The following is a 17147-nucleotide window of genomic DNA, read 5'->3' on the forward strand; positions in this document are numbered from 1 at the left end:
ATGGGAGGGGAGCGACGGCGCGGGGGCGTCGCGGAGAGATGACGCCACGCCGCGGCTCCTTAAAGGCGCCGGCTCCGCGCGCCGCGGATGGCGCAGGCGCGTTCCGGGGGCTCCCGCTGGTGCTCGGAGCGCCGAGAGCCGGGGCCGGGCGGGCGCGCGCGCGCGCCGGGTGAGCGGACGGGACGCGCGCCGGGCGCGGGCAGCTCGAGGGGTCGGGGCGGGTCGGGCGGCGTCCGTCCGGCGGGGAAACGGGCGCCGCGATGGCCGAGGGCAGCGCCGTGTCTGACCCGCAGCACGCCGCGCGCCTGCTGCGAGCGCTCAGCTCTTTCCGCGAGGAGTCCCGCTTCTGCGACGCGCACCTGGTCCTCGACGGGGAGGAGATCCCGGTGCAGAAGAACATCCTGGCGGCCGCCAGCCCCTACATCAGGTGAGGCGGGGGCCCCGCGCCCGCCGGGCCGGCCCCGGGCCTACCGGTCCCGCGGGCCCCCCGACGCCGCCCGGCCCGGGCACCGGCGCTCGCCAGCCGGGCGGGGCCGCGCCCGAGAAGGCCCGGCGGGCCGGCGGTCCCGGCTGAAGTTTGCGGGCCGCGGTGGGCTGGGCCGGGCGCGCCCTCCCGGCGGAGGAGCCGCCGGGGCTGGGTGGTCCCCCGGGGACGGGCAGCGCGCCCCGGGCCCCCGCGACTTCCCCGCCCCGGAGGGAGCCGTCCGGGGTCCTGGACCCCCGGGCACGGGCACGGCGCGCCGGGAGGGTCTGGCGGCTCAACGCGCGTTCTTAAAAACTTGCGAGACGCGAGGCTTAACGCGACTTGACAGCTCGACTAACCGGGTTAATTAAAAGGTTGCCAAGCCCGCGCGGACGCGAGTGTAGCCGATCTCGGAGGAGGCTGCTACCTTGTAGCAACGTTCTTGCAGACTGGGTTGCTCTTTTTCGTGAGAGTGGGGCGGGGTGGGGTGGGGGGAGCGAAACGCTGGAGAAACTGCCCCGTAAGCTGGTTAAATATAGACTAATGGCAGAGAATGGCTTCGGAATGGACGGATCGGGAAAGGCAGACGATGCGTGCCGTGCTCTTAGTGCCTTGTCCGGCAGGGCTGAGCACACAGCCCGCGTTCTAACCTCACTTCCAGTACTCGGAACTTGTGGCTTCTCCCGGCCCTGCTTCGTAGATACAGAGGAATTCCAGCCCGGTGGGTTTAAGGGGCGCGGGGAAGTCTCTGTTGGAATGGAATTTGCCCGTGCGTCTGTCACTTATCAGAGCAGTCGTTCGCAAGGAGAAGGCCAGAGCCTTCCGCTGGACAAAGCATTCTCTGGAAAGCCGCTTGGGGTGCAGGCTTGGCGTGGTCTCCAAGTGGCTCTGGTTGGCTTCCCCGAGTAAAAAGTGCAGAGCGGACCCCCGCGCCCGCGCCCTCTGTCCGGTTCGCTGCGCAGCGCTCACCACTCTCATGCGCCCTAAGGTTGACTCACGGAGTTTGTTGATCTTTGCCAACCACAGTGTGAGCTCCGCGAGGCCAGGGATTTTTCCTTCTGTTCCTTGCGCTGGTCACTCCCAGGAAGAGCAGTGCCTGTGGGCTAGTACTTGCGCTGAATGAGTGACCACATGCCCACCACTAGGGGGTTGGCTCCACGCCATTGCCCAGGTAGACGTCCCCTGGGCACTGCACTCCCGGGGCCACCTGCTTCCATTTCCAGCTCGTACTCACATTAGCTGTGTGTGCGTTGTTGGGAGACGGCCTGGGACTGGCTTCAGCTCACGAGCCTGCCAAACGGTGAACGAAACATGTCTCCATCTTGTTTAATCTGTGGTGCTCCGCACACAGGTCTACAAGGTGATACTACCGCTGAGTTAGAAAGATCCATGCAGCCCGATTCTGTGGCTTTCTGAGCACATGGGGCTTGGCGGTGTTAGTGACTGGGCTGTGAGGTTACAGTTACTCATGGGTGAACTGGGATTAGGCTCCAAGCATCCACGGGTGCCTAGTCTCCTTGTCCATGCCAAGTTCCCTGTCGCTTGGATTTAACTGTTCTTTCGCTGGCTTACAGTATGTTATAATTCAAATGCTTATGCAGCACTTTCACACACTGACTCATTTTGATTTTCATTTTCAACCACCTTGTGCCATTGTTTGGGCACATACTTTTGATGTCTTACGGGGAAGCATGAGTCAGTCAGTATGTGATTCTTCAATGACAGATTAATTGCCTTAAGTTTCTTTTGCTATTGAAGTGTTAGAATGTTATTGTGCTTCTTTTAAATGATAAATTTATTTCAAAATAACTTGAATAGCCCGTATTACTACTTAGCTACAAACAGTTTAGTAATGTAAACAGCAAGCATGTTGGGCTTTTATAACATATCTGTTTTGTCTGAATGACACTTTAGAGAATTTATTGAAACAATATGAATTTGTATGTTCTAGAAGTTATGTTTTTTATCTTTCCCTTTGAAGCTTACCCATTTAGTCAGTGACATCATTAATACATAAATTGGATATTCAGAAGTTTGGTGATCTATGAAGTTTGTTAAAAATCTGAGTTTAGTTTATAGTCTTTCCTTAGCCTGAGTGCTAAATGGTCTCAATTGTATTGTTTAGAAACCATGTTATAAGTTGCCTCCTGTCAGCTTCAGAAAGGTTTGTCACACTAGGAATTGAAGCAGCTCATTTGGCCTGCTTTCTACTGACTATACAAATGTCTTTTAACCGAACTTACTGCTTTGATCTTTTCCTGTGCTCCATCTTCAGTCCAGCATTTGCTGTTCTCCTGATGGTCTTAGCAGCCATATCATCATTAGAAATACTTTAATTATAAAAGGCAGAAACCAGAAAACTCTACTAGTAGCAAAATCCTCATGAGAAGCTGAACGAGGCCTGAGATTTCTGGGCTGTGCAGAGTCTTTGTCATGCAGCCGTGGGGTCCAGCTGTTCCAGGAAGGCGGGCAGAGTCCCCCTTAGCCCATCACTCAGCTCCGCGTTCCTGGATTTTCTGTATCCTGGTCCACAGGTGACATTTTCCCTCCAGCTTGTTGGGAAAACTGAATCTAAACATAGCAGATGACCTTTAAAAGCAGTGATCCTGGATCCATAGACCCTGCAGTGATCCACCCAGGGTTGTTCTCAGCACCCAAGAGCTTCTGGGACCAAGCTTCCTGAGGCTCATCGGAGCTCTCCCTTTTGAATGTTGCAGAGTTTGCTTTGCCAAGGCTCTTCTGCTTCTGGCACCGCCCCATTGATTTGATGGGTTCAGACCCCTTTCTCGGGTGAGCTGTGACTCCTAGGGTCGTATGTGGAGATGATTTGGAGACGAAACACTGTGCTTTTGCAGAGACATTTTAGTGGTTCTGGGTCCTCTGTTCACCTTTGAGAATCTGGACTTTTCCAGGGACCTGCTACAAAGTTAGCTTGTTTGGCTTTCAGTCCTGGAGGGTGGCGGAAGGAAGGAGTCCCAGGGTTTTTCCATCCTTGGACGAGTCAGCTAACAATGTCAATGGCTTAAGAAAATGTTTTTAGAGAAAGCTGATCGAGTGAGAGTAGTTAGACGTTGGTCCTCAAACCCAGCCTAGATCATCTGAGCGACTTTTCTGGAACCTGCTTTCCTTACCTGAGCAGCGAGCTTGACTGGGCTGCATGAGCAGCAAGTCCCCGTTGAGCATCAACTGCATAGCTCTGTGCTCCGTGGGGTCTGCCTTACAGCTTCATTGTGGCAGTGGAAGTTTGCTGTGCACTGGTGCACAGCTTCCTTCCCCAGCCACACAGGACTCTCACAGGCATTCGGCTGTATAAAACCTGCCTCCTGGAGTTGTGTTGTAACAAGCACTTTTAATGCTGTTCATCTGGGTGTGTTCCAAGGCTTCCTTATTGATGATCTGGTTTTGCCATTTCAGTCTAAAATTTGACTTGTGGGTGATGCTGAGGAAAGTGCGTGAGGAGTCTGGCGTGGTCTCTGTGGGAGGTGCAGCCTTCGGAATAATGTGGAATCGCCATTGTCTTTCAATTGCTTATCTGAAATCTGCACCGTAGTGTGACGTGGCATGAGCACTGGAATCCTTGGTGGTGTCTGCTGTGTACAGCCCAAACCGTTACTCCCTGCGTCCGTTCTCGTGGCTGATGTACGTGGACGACTGAACGACCTTCTACCAGACTTTGCTTCCTTGTCATGGCTGGAATCGTGCGCTGCGGCAGCCACCTCCATGCTCTCCCTGCTGACAAGGGCTGTCAGCGGGGACTCGCCTTCCAGAGACGAGCTCAGTAGGATTTCTGCGGACTTTCTGATCGTTTCAGAATCTTTTCCTCTCCCTTGTGCTTGGAGTTTATTGTCTCGCTTGTCTGTAGCAGTTCCTGAGTGACTGTCGTGAGATTTTGCGGCGTGGATTAGCCTAAGTGTCTTAGTGGTCACGGGTTCAGTTAGAAACTCCAGGCTGAGTCTCTTACTGAATCCCCAGTGTTCTTAAAATCAAATGGACTGTCCCTGTCTCTGGTTGGACTCTGTGGTGATGGGAAAAAGTTGGGCCCGAGTATCTTTTAATGGATCTAGGCCTTGTTTGTTTTTATCTTCCCACAATAAGGCATCCCTAACAACTGCATAAAAGATGGGATCTGCCCTGAACGTCTTACAGCTTAATATCACTTAAAATTTAAAACTGTTTTTCTTTTTCTTTCTTTTTGTATTTTCAGTCTTGGTTGATTAAACCTCATTCTTAGGTGAGTTTTTCCAAAATAATAAAGGATGTTCATTTGTATGCTGTTGCTTTCAACACAGATTACTCATTTCAGTTGAAAGGTGTCTGCGTTTATACAAGACTGTGGTCACCGTGTTCGTAGCAGTGAGTCCTCTACACGAAGGAGGTTTTTGGAAGGTTTCAAATGACGAAACCAATCAATAAGTTCCTCGTTAGGCCAGCACCCCTAGCATAAACAGGTGCCGAGAGCTCAGATGCATCGCTGCGCTTCCCGTGGTCATTGTGAGCAGCAGTGAAGATGAGCAGTACAGCCCGGTTCTGTCAGTACTGCTCGTCTCCACTCTGATGTCCGCCTCTTCTCACACTTTGTATTTTCTCCCGTAAGTCCCCTCCGTTGTTTGTGAGGTACTTTTTATTATAAAAGTTAGAGATCCAAGTAAACCGCTTTTGCACACCAAAACTCTTCATTCCTTGGGATTTAGATTTGGGTGGTATAGACTTAGCATCCAGGTTACAAAGCCACTTTTATCCGTTGTTTAAGTGTTAATCAGTTCTTCTCATGATATCAAAGTGGGACTTAAAATCTCTTTATGATCCATAAAGAAAACATAATTAGGACAAATAAGGAGTCGTTTGGTGATGGGCACTGTGCAGTGCGTCCTTGAGGAGCCGCATCAGCCTTCCGAAGGATGCAAGGCTATCATTTTGTGAACCAGGGCTGTAATAGAAATGAATAATTTGTAAGTTGGAATTCTGGGTTAAGGGTGGAGATGCGGAGGTGTGGGGTGTGACAGGTTGCAGGCTGTGGTTGCAGCCTTGAATGTGAGTGCTTCCCATGGGTTCTCTGGCTCCTGAGCCTCAGTGAGCCCAAAGAGGGAGGAAATCAAAGGCTTGGTGAAGGTGACAGCACTGGCTCTATGGCAGGGGAAAGCCGGTGTCCCTCCGAAAGTCTCGCCACTCAGCCGGAGCTGTCTGAGCCCTGTGCTCGGAAGAGCAGAGTTAAATCATCTTTGATAGTTCTTGCTGCCAAAGAGTGCCTCAGCCGTAAAAGGATGCTCTCAGGTTTCGGCCTCCATTTCTTTGTGGGAATAATCTTTTAAATGTATTTTTTGTTTTTGAAAGGCAGAGAGAGGACAGAGTGAGGCACAGAAAAAGATATCTTCCATCTGCTGGTTCGTTCCCCCAGTTGCCTGCAAGAGCCAGGTCTTGGCTGGGCCAAAACCAAGAGCCAGGAACTCCATCCGTGTCTCCCACCTGGGGGCAGGGACCCAAGTACTTGGACCATCACCTGCTGCCTCCCAGGGTGTGCATTGGCAGGAAACTGGGATTAGAGGCAGAGCCAATACTTGAACCCAGACACTCTAATATGGGACGTGGGCATCCCAAGCAACATCTTAGTTATTAAACCAAACACCTGCTCCCTCTCTGTGGGAGTAACTGATGAGTGCCCTGCCCTGTCACAGAGGTATCACGGGAATAATGTGAAACATGAATGTATAGCACTTTGTCATTGACTGTTTTTGGTGGAGGAATTTTTTTGTCTGTTCAAAGATATTTTTAAGAATGAAATACTTAAGGAAAATAAGATCTTGGCAGACTATTTTGTTAGATAAAACAGGCATAGCACTTAAGCAGTAAAGCTTTGAGAAGCAGTTTATATCATAAATGGAAGAGGAGAGGACTGATTTCAAAAATCCTACTGTTGGGGCCAGTGCTGTGGCGTAGCGAGTAAATCTGCCTGTGGCACTGGATTCCCATATGGGCATTTGAGTCCCGGCTGCTCTATCCAGCCCCTGCTAATGTGCCTAGAAAAGCAGCAGAGGATGGCCAAAGTACTTGGACTCCTGCACCCAGGTGGGAGACCTGAAAGAATCTCCTGGCTCCTGGCTTTGGATCGGCTCAGCTCTGGTCACTGTGGCCCTTTGGGGAGTGAAGCAGCAGGTGGAAGATCTTTCTTTCTGTCTCTTCCTTTCTGTCTCTATATAACTCTGCCTCTCAAATAAATAAATCTTTGAAGATGAATCCAACTGTTGAATAATGGAATATAGACTGGCCCCAACAGTTGTAGCTGCACTGATCCAAAGCCAGGAGCCAGGAGCTTCTTCCAGGTCTCCCATGTGGGTTCTGGGGCCCGAGGACTTGGGCCATATTCTGCTTTCCCAGGCCATAGCAGAGAACTGGATCAGAAGTAGAGCAGCCAGGACTGGAACTAGCTCTCATGGAATGCCGGCACTGCAGGTGGTGGCTTTACCCACTGCGCCACAGCACTGGCCCCTATATTTTTATCTTTTAAAAACAATTTTAAAGACCATTGGTGCTGCTGGCGCCGCGGCTCAATAGGCTAATCCTCTGCCTTGCGGCGCCGGCACACCGGGTTCTAGTCCCGGTCGGGGCACCGGATTCTGTTCCGGTTGCCCCTCTTCCAGGCCAGCTCTCTGCTATGGCCTGGGAGTGCAGTGGAGGATGGCCCAAGTCCTTGGGCCCTGCACCCACATGGGAGACCAGGAGAAGCACCTGGCTCCTGGCTTTGGATCAGCGTGATGCACCGGTCGCAGCACGTCGGCCGCGGCGGCCATTGGAGGGTGAACCAACAGCAAAAGGAAGAGCTTTCTTTCTGTCTCTCTCTCTCTCTCACTGTCCACTCTGCCTGTCAAAAAAAAAGAAAAAGAAAAAAGACCATTGGTGCTAATGACTTTTATGGTAACATGGTAATATGGATAGATAACACTTTGAATCATAGTTTTACAGCCAAGTTAGCATTTGTCAGTAATAAGCTGCCCATGCCTCTGAAAAATGGCCGAGTATTACTGAGTTCAAAAATCTGCAGACTTTTATCACTTAGGTTGCTTGTATTGATCAGTCCCTGAGTTGGAGGAAACTTCAGGCTGAAGCCACACATGAGGGCTGTGGGGTTGATGTGGATCTTCTCTAACGAGTAAGGAGTGTTCTCCAGAATAAAGCTGCGAGATGTGGACGGTGGGATTTTCTGGAGCTATGGGAAACCTTAGGAAGAAAGTTTACTCCTTGAAGGCTACCTCCATTTTATCTAACAAAATAGTGTGCCAGGCTCTATTTTCCTTTAGAAAGAAAGATCCACATCATCACTGTTCAATTCTCCTCCCTGTGCCTGAGCCCACCTTGGGCTTCAGGGTGCAGGTGGGGGCCAGCAGGACCGACCCTCCCTCCCTCCCTCCTTCCCTCCCTCCCTCCCTCTCTCCCTCTCTCCCTCTCTCCCTCTCTCCCTCTCTCTCTAAGATTTATTTTATTTATTTGAAAGAGTTACAGAGAAAGGCAGAGACAGAGAGAGAGGTCTTCCATCTGCTAGTTCACTCCCCAGTTGGCTGCAATGGTCAGAGCTAAGTCGATCTAAAGCCAGGAGCCAGTACCCACTGTGCTACAGCACCAGCCCTGACCCACCGTCTCATGTGTCTTCCCTAGAAGAGGGGCCGGCGCCATGACGTAGCGAGTAAAGCCACCGCCTGCAGTGCGGGTATCCCATATGGGCGCTGGCTGAGGTCCTGGCTGCTCCACTTTCAATCCAGCTCTCTATTATGGCCTGGAAAAAGCAGTAGAAGATGGACCAAGTACTTCAACCCTTGCACCCATGTGGGAGACCTGGAAGAAGCTCCTGGCTCCTCACTTCAGATCGGTGCAGCGCTGGCTGTTGTGGCCACTGGGGAGTGAACCAGTAGAAGGAAGACCTTTCTCCGTCTCTGCCTCTGCCTCTCTGTAACTCTCCCTTTCCAGTAAAAACAAATAAACCTTTAAAAAAAGAAAAAGAAGAAGAGGGAACAGTTTCCCACAGACTTCCAGCTGCTCTTCCTGAGCGAGGGCCGGTTTGAGACTTCTATCTGGGGTTGGGGCTGCTGGTTCTGTTTCCTGCCTGGCCTCCTTGACAGCTGTGTCTTGTGTGAGCAGAGCCAACTTCTTCCGCTGCCTGGGAGTTAACCCTGTCGCTGCTGGGGAGGGAGTCACATTCGCATTTTGTCAGAGCAGAGTGGTTGCTGTGTTTCCTTTATTTACACTCCTCTTTGGCACTGATAGGAAAGGGGCTTAGGAAACGCTCCACAGCTGTCACGGCCGTTGGGACATTCTTTGGAAGTGTCACTGCTGCCGTAACTCGTGCCTGGGCCCGCTGTTCACCAGTAATAAGGTACAGTTCAGGAGCCAGCATGATGGAAAGTTATTGAAGTGGACTGCGTATTACTGCGTCACAGATGCAGGTCACAATACAGGGACCTTATTTTAGTTTGTGTTGACTGTTTGGGGGTTGCTTGGGGGTTTGGTCATTCACTCAGCAAACACACGGGAGGTAAATAGAGTGGTCTCCACTGCTAGGGAGGTGGTGGTGCACCACAAGGAGGCCGCTGCCCCCAGGGCCCACGTTCAGTCGTTTTCAGGGTGGTCTGTCCACGAGGCGCTTCATGCTTGAGTGTTGTGTGCTATTTGAGTGCTCCTCAAACCGTACTGGTGCTCCCCAGAAACCGTACCCAGGCTGAGCCTGGGTGTGGAGACCTACGTCAGTTCATTGATTTTATTCTCTCTGGGGCTGGTGAAGGAGATGAACATAAAGCTAAAGAGTTTTACTGTATTTTTGGTATTTACTTTTTTTTCCAACTCTCTCTATCCTGGTGTTATGTCAGGGATGGGGAAAGACTAGAAATACTTTATGTGTTGGACTGGACGCTTGGGAAAGTCAACTCCAGAAGTTTATTTAGTGGACTTGTTTGGCCATTCGTTACTCTGTTAGCAGCCCCAGTAATCACACTTGAAGAAACAGCTTTCCTTAAGAAGAGAACATAGATTCTTGGCTGAGGTCCTCCGATATCGCTCATTCATTCGCTCTTCTGTTCTTGCGTGTTTATGCCACTGCCGTGAGCTAGACAGTCAGGGTCCCAGCATCCGTGGAGTGTAGTGGAGGAGGCAGGCAGCGAAGGAGCATTCTAATCACAGAGAGGTGTGTGTGCTGGGGAGTGACTGGCGGGAGTGGTCGCTGCTGTGTTTGGAGTGAGGAGAGCACCTTGCTTAATCTGAGTTCTGAAGGAGCAGGCAGCTGGGGCCAGAGAAAAGTTGGTGGGGGCACGGGGAGCAGAGGTGCTGGGGAACAGAAAGGCAGTGTGCCGGGGGAGCCGAGCCACAGGCAGAATGGTATCCAAGCAGCCAGAGGGCTGGGACGGGCCCTGGTTCTGCATTCAAGCTGGCTTTGTGCTGCTTCCAAATAGGATTAACCGCCCTGCCATGACACCCCCCCCCCCAAGTTGCTAACTCTATTGTGGGTTGGTAAAGGCTCCACCAACTGATTTTATGACATAGTTTAGTCTATGCTAGAGTTTAGATTTACTTTTAAGGATTATGCCTAGGCATCAGTGGGTTTAAAAATGATATATACAAAGTTAGTCTTATTTGTACATCTGAAAATTCTTTTATTGTATTTATTATTTATTTGAAAGGCAGAGAGACAAAGAGACAGATGGAGAGAGATCTTCCATCTGCTGGTTTGTTCCCAAAAGACCCACAACAGCCAGGGCTGAGCCAGGCCAAACCCAGGAGCCCAGAACTCATTCTGGGTTTCCCATGTGGGTGACAGAAACCCAAGTACTTGAGCCATCTCCAGCATCCCAAGATGTGCATTAGCAGGGAGCTGGAGTCAGAAGCTGAGCTAGCACTCAAACCCAGGCACTAATAGCATGTCGGCCTCCCAAGCAGCGGCTTAACACTGCACCAGACTCTCGTCCCTGTGTATTTTCTTTAAGTTCACTCTGTCTGCGGCATTGAAAGTAAGTTATGAAAGTCAGGAGTGGCAGCTGGGGCCATTTATGAACCTGCTGTAACTTTTCAGATAGGAAATGGATGCCCTGGTCTAGGATTTGGCAGTGGAGTGGGAGTGAAGTGGCGACATTAGAGATGTTCGGCACTAGGACTTGCTCATGAGGAAAAGGAGAGGTGTGTGTGGCTCCCGGGCTCACTGCTTCTTCCTCGCTACCTCTGGTAAACAGTGCTCCTCATCACTTCCTGGGGGCATTAAATTAAGGGCAGTTTGGGAAAAGTTTTCAAAGAATAGAATCTACTCTCAGATTTGATAGCTTAGTTGTGAAAATGTAGGTTTTGGGGCCGGTGCTGTGGTGTAGTGGGTAAAGCTGCCACCTGCAGTGCTGGCATCCTGTATGGGCACTGGTTTGAGTCCCGACTGCTCCACTTCTGATCCAGCTCTCTGCTGTGGCCTGGAAAAGCAGTAGAAGATGGCCCAAGTGCTTGGGCCCCTGCACCCACGTGGGAGACCTGGAGGAAGCTCCTGGCTTCTAATTGGCACAATTCCAGCTGTTGCAGCCAACAGGGGAGTGAACCAGCTGATGGAAGACCTCTCTCTCTCTGCCTCTCCTTCTCTCTGTGTGTAACTCCAGCTTTCAAATAAATAAATGCATCTTTTTAAAAAAAATGTAAGTTTTTTTTTTTTGGTTTGTTTATTGATTTATTTATTTGAGGGACAGTGCTCCCATCCTCTGGTTTACAAGGCTGGACCAACATGAAACCAGGAACTGAGCCGAGAGCTCAGTGTGTCTCTCCCAGGTGGGTGGTAGGGTCTCAAGTACTTGTTGCCTCTTAGGATGCTTATTAGCAAGAAGTTAGATTCAGGAGTCGGCACTGGGACTTGAAGCCAGGCACTCTGACATAGGAAGCATCTTAATGACTGTCTTAGTTTTTTAACGTGAACAAAACCTATTTTAAAAAAACAGATTTATTTCTTTGAAAGTCAGAATTGGAGAGAGAGAAAAAGAGAGAAGGAGAGGTCTTCGATCTGCTGGTTCAATCCCCAAATTTCTGTAAATGGCCAGGGCTGAGCCAGGCTAAAGCCAGTATGTTCATCTGGGTCCCCCATGTGGATGCAGGGGCCCAAGCACTTGGGACATCTTATGTTGCTTTCCCAGGCCATTACCAGGAGCAGTATCGGAAATGAAGCAACTGGGACACAAACTGGCACCACTTGGGATGTGAGCATCACAGTCAGTGGCTTTATCTACTACACTGCAGTGTGGCCTCCAACAACTGTTTTAATGATATGCTCCTCCTATCTATAGGAGTTTTGAGGACAAGAACTTCTTGGGTAATCACCTGTGAATGAAACGGTGTTGGAGCAAGGCCTTGGAGGGTTTGTATGTGTGCAGAGGGAGAAGTCGGGGTTCCCTCGGGGAGAATACAGGTGTAAATGCAGAAACACCAGATTTGTGCTCAGTGAAGTCAACTGATTGGGCTGGACTGGGGGCTCCACGTGGAAGTGTAAGGAGTGTGGGTGGCTGGGAAGGAAAGAGAGCCATGCTGTGGAGTAAAGGGTGAATTGGCTTAGATGTGTATTCAGCCACTAATTGATACTGATACAGAATAATGCCAGTGATAGCATGGAACTCTACCAGGTGAGTTGTTGTCTGTAGGAGGAGGAAGGGATGAGACTAGAGGGCTGCACTGACTGAAGGTAGTCCACCAGGGTGACAACCAGGGATTAGAGAAGAAATCAACTGGTTTCTAACTGAACGTGGGATCCGAGGATGAAAAAAAGAGAAGAGAAAGCAGGTTTTGAGCCTGGCTACTTAATTTTGTCTTAGATTTCCTGGATCTGAGATAGCATTGCTATATAAACATCTTAATTATGCTCTTCCACTTGACAGCTCTGCAGAGTGTGTCTCCTGTAATGCGTTTGTGATCATCTTTTTGCAGTGTTTCTTGTCTCTCTGCCTTTCTTGACCTCTGCTTTTCTGGCGCACAAATTCCCATTCATCCTTCAAGACCTGGTTCAATCATGCCTTTCTCTAACATTTTTCCAAGTGTGCCAAATAATCACTAGCCTGGATGCAGGTGCATCAGTGTCTGACTTCATGGGAGAACAAAGCAGACAGGCAGTCTGGGTGCTTTGAAAGCCCATCGTAGGGGCTGGCGCTGTGGCTCAGCGGGTTAACTCCTTGGCCTGAAGCGCTGGCATCTCATATGGGCGCTGATTCAAGACCCAGCTGCTCCACTTCCAATCCAGCTCTCTGCTATGGCCTGGGAAAGCAGTAGAAGATGGTCCAAGTCTTTGGGACCCTGCGCCCACGTAGGAGACCGGGAAGAGGCTCCTGGCTCCTGGCTTCGGATCGGTGCAGCTCCAGCCATTGTGGCCAACTAGGGAGTGAACCATCGGATGGAAGACCTCTCTCTCTCTCTCTCTGCTACTCCTCTCTCTGTGTAACTCTGACTTTCAAATAAATCTTTAAAAAAAAGAAAGAAAGAAAGCTCATTGCCCTCCATCTCCAGGGCCAGAGGCACTGAGTCCCTAAGTAGAGCCTCACGCGTGCACACATGACAGACAGGGGACGGCAGCCGGTAAGTGCTGATGAGGAACACAGGATCAGGGTTCAGGGTGCAGTGTTTGCCTCTTCCAGATCAGATGAAACTTCCTGTGGTGACGTTTTACTGCACAGCTCAGCGCGTACTGGGGCAGGGGCGAGTCTCATCTGCAGGAGCTTCATCCTGTGCTGCTGCTTGTAACACAGTCGGCTCCAGCGCAGTCCGTTCCTGCTGCCAGGAAAACTGGGGAAGAAAAGAGTGGATTCTTTACTCGGAGCAGTCAGAGCCCTTTTGTTCCCACATGACTAAAGAACTTGTTGAAAAGCTCTCATTCCCCTGACAACACTTCGGAAGGAATGTTCAGCTCCGAGTTCTTTAGCGAAGTGTCTAGCAGTGGATTGTGAACGGGGAGATGCCAGAAGCAGAGAGGTGGCTTTGAGCTGGGGTGAAGGGTGCTGAAGGAGAGCTCCTGCTGAGCTAGCCCCTGAGGGCCGTGCAGGGGCTGACCGCAGCGTGTGCTCGGGCTGGGCTTGCCATCTTCCTCCTCCCAGAATTTCCTTCTCAAAAAAGGCGTGCGGCAGGGTGGGGGGAGACGGTTTTCTTAACATGAGCTTACTGCCTTGGTTTTGGACAGCTCTGAAAGGATGAATGCAGACCCTGATAATCCAGCTCCATTCGTACTGTCCCTCTGGATTTGTTTGGCAGCTCTACTTCCTTTGAAGAGATGTAAACCTTCCCTCTCTGTATCTGCACTGGGGTGGAGAGAGTGGAAACATGGACCTGCATTAGAGAGGGAAACTTGTAAGAGTGCCCCAGTCAGAGATGATGTTTGCATGGGGTCTGGGAGTGTGGAAGGAGACTCTGAACACAGCACCCGAGCAGGCAGGCCAGAGTAGAAGACCTGGAGCTGACAGGTCGTGGCATGAATGCCTGTCTTTCATGTGTGTTTCCAAAGGGTCAGGGTGTGACCAGAACAAGGAGCCAGGCTTGTTTCATTCTAGAAGAATCTTTTGGCTTCACAAGCTGCTGCATCATGATCCTGTCTCTGAACTCATCTCAGAAGTTTCACATGCATTTTTCAAACCTTGTCTTTTAAGAGGTAAATTTTATTGACTGCTTTACTTTGAGAACTGTAAGAACTAGATTTAAGTTCTATAAATCTGTGTTGATTTAAAAAAAAAAAAAAAAAAGCCACACGAGAGTTCATCATCTGTGTCGCCCTGGCTTCTGGTTCCGAATGGTGAGCTGCTGTCCTGATGCAGTTATAGTCATGGTGCTGGGTGTTTACGTTCCATCTTCTCACTCGCTGTCTTCACATGCTTACAGCTCAGTGTGATGCCCGTAACCATTGTTTAATAGACATTCGTTATTACGTCATGTCACTGTTCCATATAACTTTCTTTATATTGTCCTGTTTGACATTTTAATTTCAAGGTTTTGTTTTTTTCTCCTGAATACTGACACTACAAACAAACTCATAAAAGCCACTCAGGTTCTTTTTTTCTCTGTACTTTTTTGTGGGTAAAGGTAGGCCCGCGTGGGTCTGTCTCTCAGGACAGAAAGCAGAAACAGGTTTGTCATTCTTGCTGTGTGAAACCAGACTGCTATCCTAGAGGACTGCATTATTGTGCAGCTGCTTCACAGTGTGTCTGGTTACTTTTTAATCTCCATCACCATTATTTGTAACTCTTGGAAATAATTTCTAAAAATTTTTATTTTGCATGTGTTTGACCCAATTATAAAATGTTGTTTTCTTCTCTTAAAACTATTCAGAGCAGGGATTGGCAAACTTTCTGGGCTGGTCAGAAATGTTCTAGGCTTTGTAGGCCACATGTGGACTCTGTCACATATTCTTTTTCATTTTTGTTTCCAAAACCTTATAAATAGAGGAACCACTTTTAGGGGGCAGGCATTGTGAAATAAGCCGCCCCTACTGGTTCCAGTCCCAGCTGCTTCACTTCCAGTCCACCTGGGAAAGCAGCAGAAGATGGCCCAAGTGCTTGGGAGATCCGGATGGAGTTCTGGGCTCCTGGCTTAAGCCTGGCCCAGCTCAGGCCATTGTAGCCATTTGGGGAGTGAACCAGCAGGTGGAACATCTCTCTCTCTCTCTCTCTCTCTCTCTCAATCTGTCCTTCTCTCTATATATAACCCTTCCTTTAAAGTAAATATGAAACAAAGAAACCACTTTTAGCACAAAGCCGTACAGAAACAGGTAGCAGGCTGTGACTTGTCAGCTTCTCTCTGTAGGAAGAGTTTTGTAAGTGTGGACAGAAAACTTTTAACTCTGAAGGTCACTTTCAGGGATGCTTAGCTGCAGTTCTGATTATTTCCGTGCCAGACCTCTGCAGATCTAAGACTGACCATCAAGGCTGATTCTCCCTGGTTCTCGCCTGTCCTGCTCCCTCCAAAACTGTATTCTCTTTTTTTCTTCTAGCATGTTGTTCTGCTGTATGTCCTCACCCTTCTCCTGCATTGTTTTAGCATTTCCCTTCTTTCTGGCGTCTTTTCTGCAGAACAGAGCGTGTCCGTTTTCGCCCGTGCACATTGCAGATGTGCAGACGGTGAATGACAGAGACCCTGCGTCCCCTCCAAGAGCGCAGTTTTCTTGACTTCGCAACCTGGGTTCTTAGAAGAAGGATCTTTGTTTCCTTGTACGTAGACTTACTTCCTCTCTTTTGTGTTCCCTCTGCCGTTAGGCTTGTGTCTCATCGCTCCATTAAAACCATCCTTTAAAAAATTGTAAAACAGGCCAGTGCTGTGCTGCCGCTTGCGGCGCTGGTGAGAGTCCCAGCTGCTCCACCACTTCGGATCCAGCTCTCTGCTGTGGCCTGGGAAAGCAGTACACATGGCCCAAGTGCTTGGGCCCTGCACCCACATGGGAGACCTGGAAGAAGCCTCTGGTTCCAGGCTTCGAATCAGTCCAACTCCAGCCCTTACAGCCAATGGGGGAGTGAACCAGCGAATAGAAGATCTCTTTCTCTCTCTGCCTCTCCATAACTCTGCCTTTCAAATAAATAAATAATTCTTTAAAACATTTTTTAAATTTTTTTTTTTTTTTGACAGGCAGAGTGGATAGTGAGAGAGAGAGACAGAGAGAAAGGTCTTCCTTTTTGCCGTTGGTTCACCCTCCAATGGCCGCTGCGGCTGGCGCACCGCGCTGATCTGAAGCCAGGAGTCAGGTGCTTCTCCTGGTCTCCCATGGGGTGCAGGGCCCAAGCACTTGGGCCATCCTCCACTACCTTCCAGGGCCACAGCAGAGAGCGGGCCTGGAAGAGGGGCAACCGGGACAGAATCCGGCGCTCCAACCGGGACTAGAACCCAGTGTGCCGGCGCCGCAAGGTGGAGGATTAGCCTGTTAAGCCATGGCGCCGGCCAAATTTTTTGATTTTTAATTGTAAAGCATAGCTGCCACATCAAGCGAAGCACTTTGGAAATGTTTCTCCTTCTTGACCTGTGCCCGTGCACGTTTACCGCTGTGGGTCATTTTCTCAGCCTCAGCCTCAGGCCTCTGTGATGCCTTCATCCGTTCTGACAGTCTGCGTTCCTGGCGCGCCACCTTGTTTGTCCTTATACCTTGATCAGGTGTGGGATTCTGTCCTCACCCAGGGTGTCTCCCATGGCAGTCTCGTCCGCTCCAGAGACGCACAGCTTCGCCCCCTCTCCTGAACCCCACGCCTGTGGATCCCACAGTCTGCCAGATGGCTACCTAGTCGGCCCCAGCTCACTCTTCCCCCAGGTGGGGGTTTCTCTTTCACCACGCCGGCTGATTTCCAACTTCAGACTGCCCAGGAGAACCCCGAGAGTCACCGAGATGCCAGCCCCTCCCTCCTTCCTCAGCTGCCACTGGGTGCCAACCTCAGATCTCTGAGCGCTTTGTGTTGCCCTCACTGTCGCCACTGCCGAGTGCCAGCTCCCATTTGTGCTGAGATGTGACAGGGTCCCTTACTAGCTGTTGGCCTCCATGCTCGGCCCCCATCAATCTTCCACACTGCTGCTGCCAGAGGGAGGGTTCTAGAATGTGATAGGGTAATGTTGAAAACTCTAATGTCTCTGGAGACATGGGTGACTCAGTGCCAGGGCAGGAAAAATACACTGAAAGCCTGGAGCACGCTGTGCCAGCCAAGTAAGAAGGGACTCAGAAGAAAACAGGCTTTTTGAA

The 17147-nt window shown here is 50.3% G+C and overlaps 1 protein-coding gene across 6 annotated transcripts in view; it reads left to right on the top strand.

Moving 5' to 3' along the window:
* Positions 1 to 248: 248 nt before the first annotated feature.
* GAN (gigaxonin) overlaps positions 249 to 17147 on the top strand; it is a 73804-nt gene continuing 56905 nt past the window's right edge. For 5 of the 6 annotated variants that reach the window (XM_062177855.1, XM_062177852.1, XM_062177853.1 and 2 more), the window contains exon 1: positions 249 to 427. In XM_062177855.1, the coding sequence (XP_062033839.1) occupies positions 261 to 427 (167 nt within the window). In that variant the 5' untranslated portion in view covers positions 249 to 260. The remainder of the gene's footprint in view (positions 428 to 17147) is intronic. The other variant, XM_062177857.1, reaches the window with a different exon arrangement.

This window comes from Lepus europaeus, chromosome 19 (genome assembly GCF_033115175.1).
Source record: "Lepus europaeus isolate LE1 chromosome 19, mLepTim1.pri, whole genome shotgun sequence".
NCBI classification, from domain to species: Eukaryota; Metazoa; Chordata; class Mammalia; order Lagomorpha; family Leporidae; genus Lepus; species Lepus europaeus.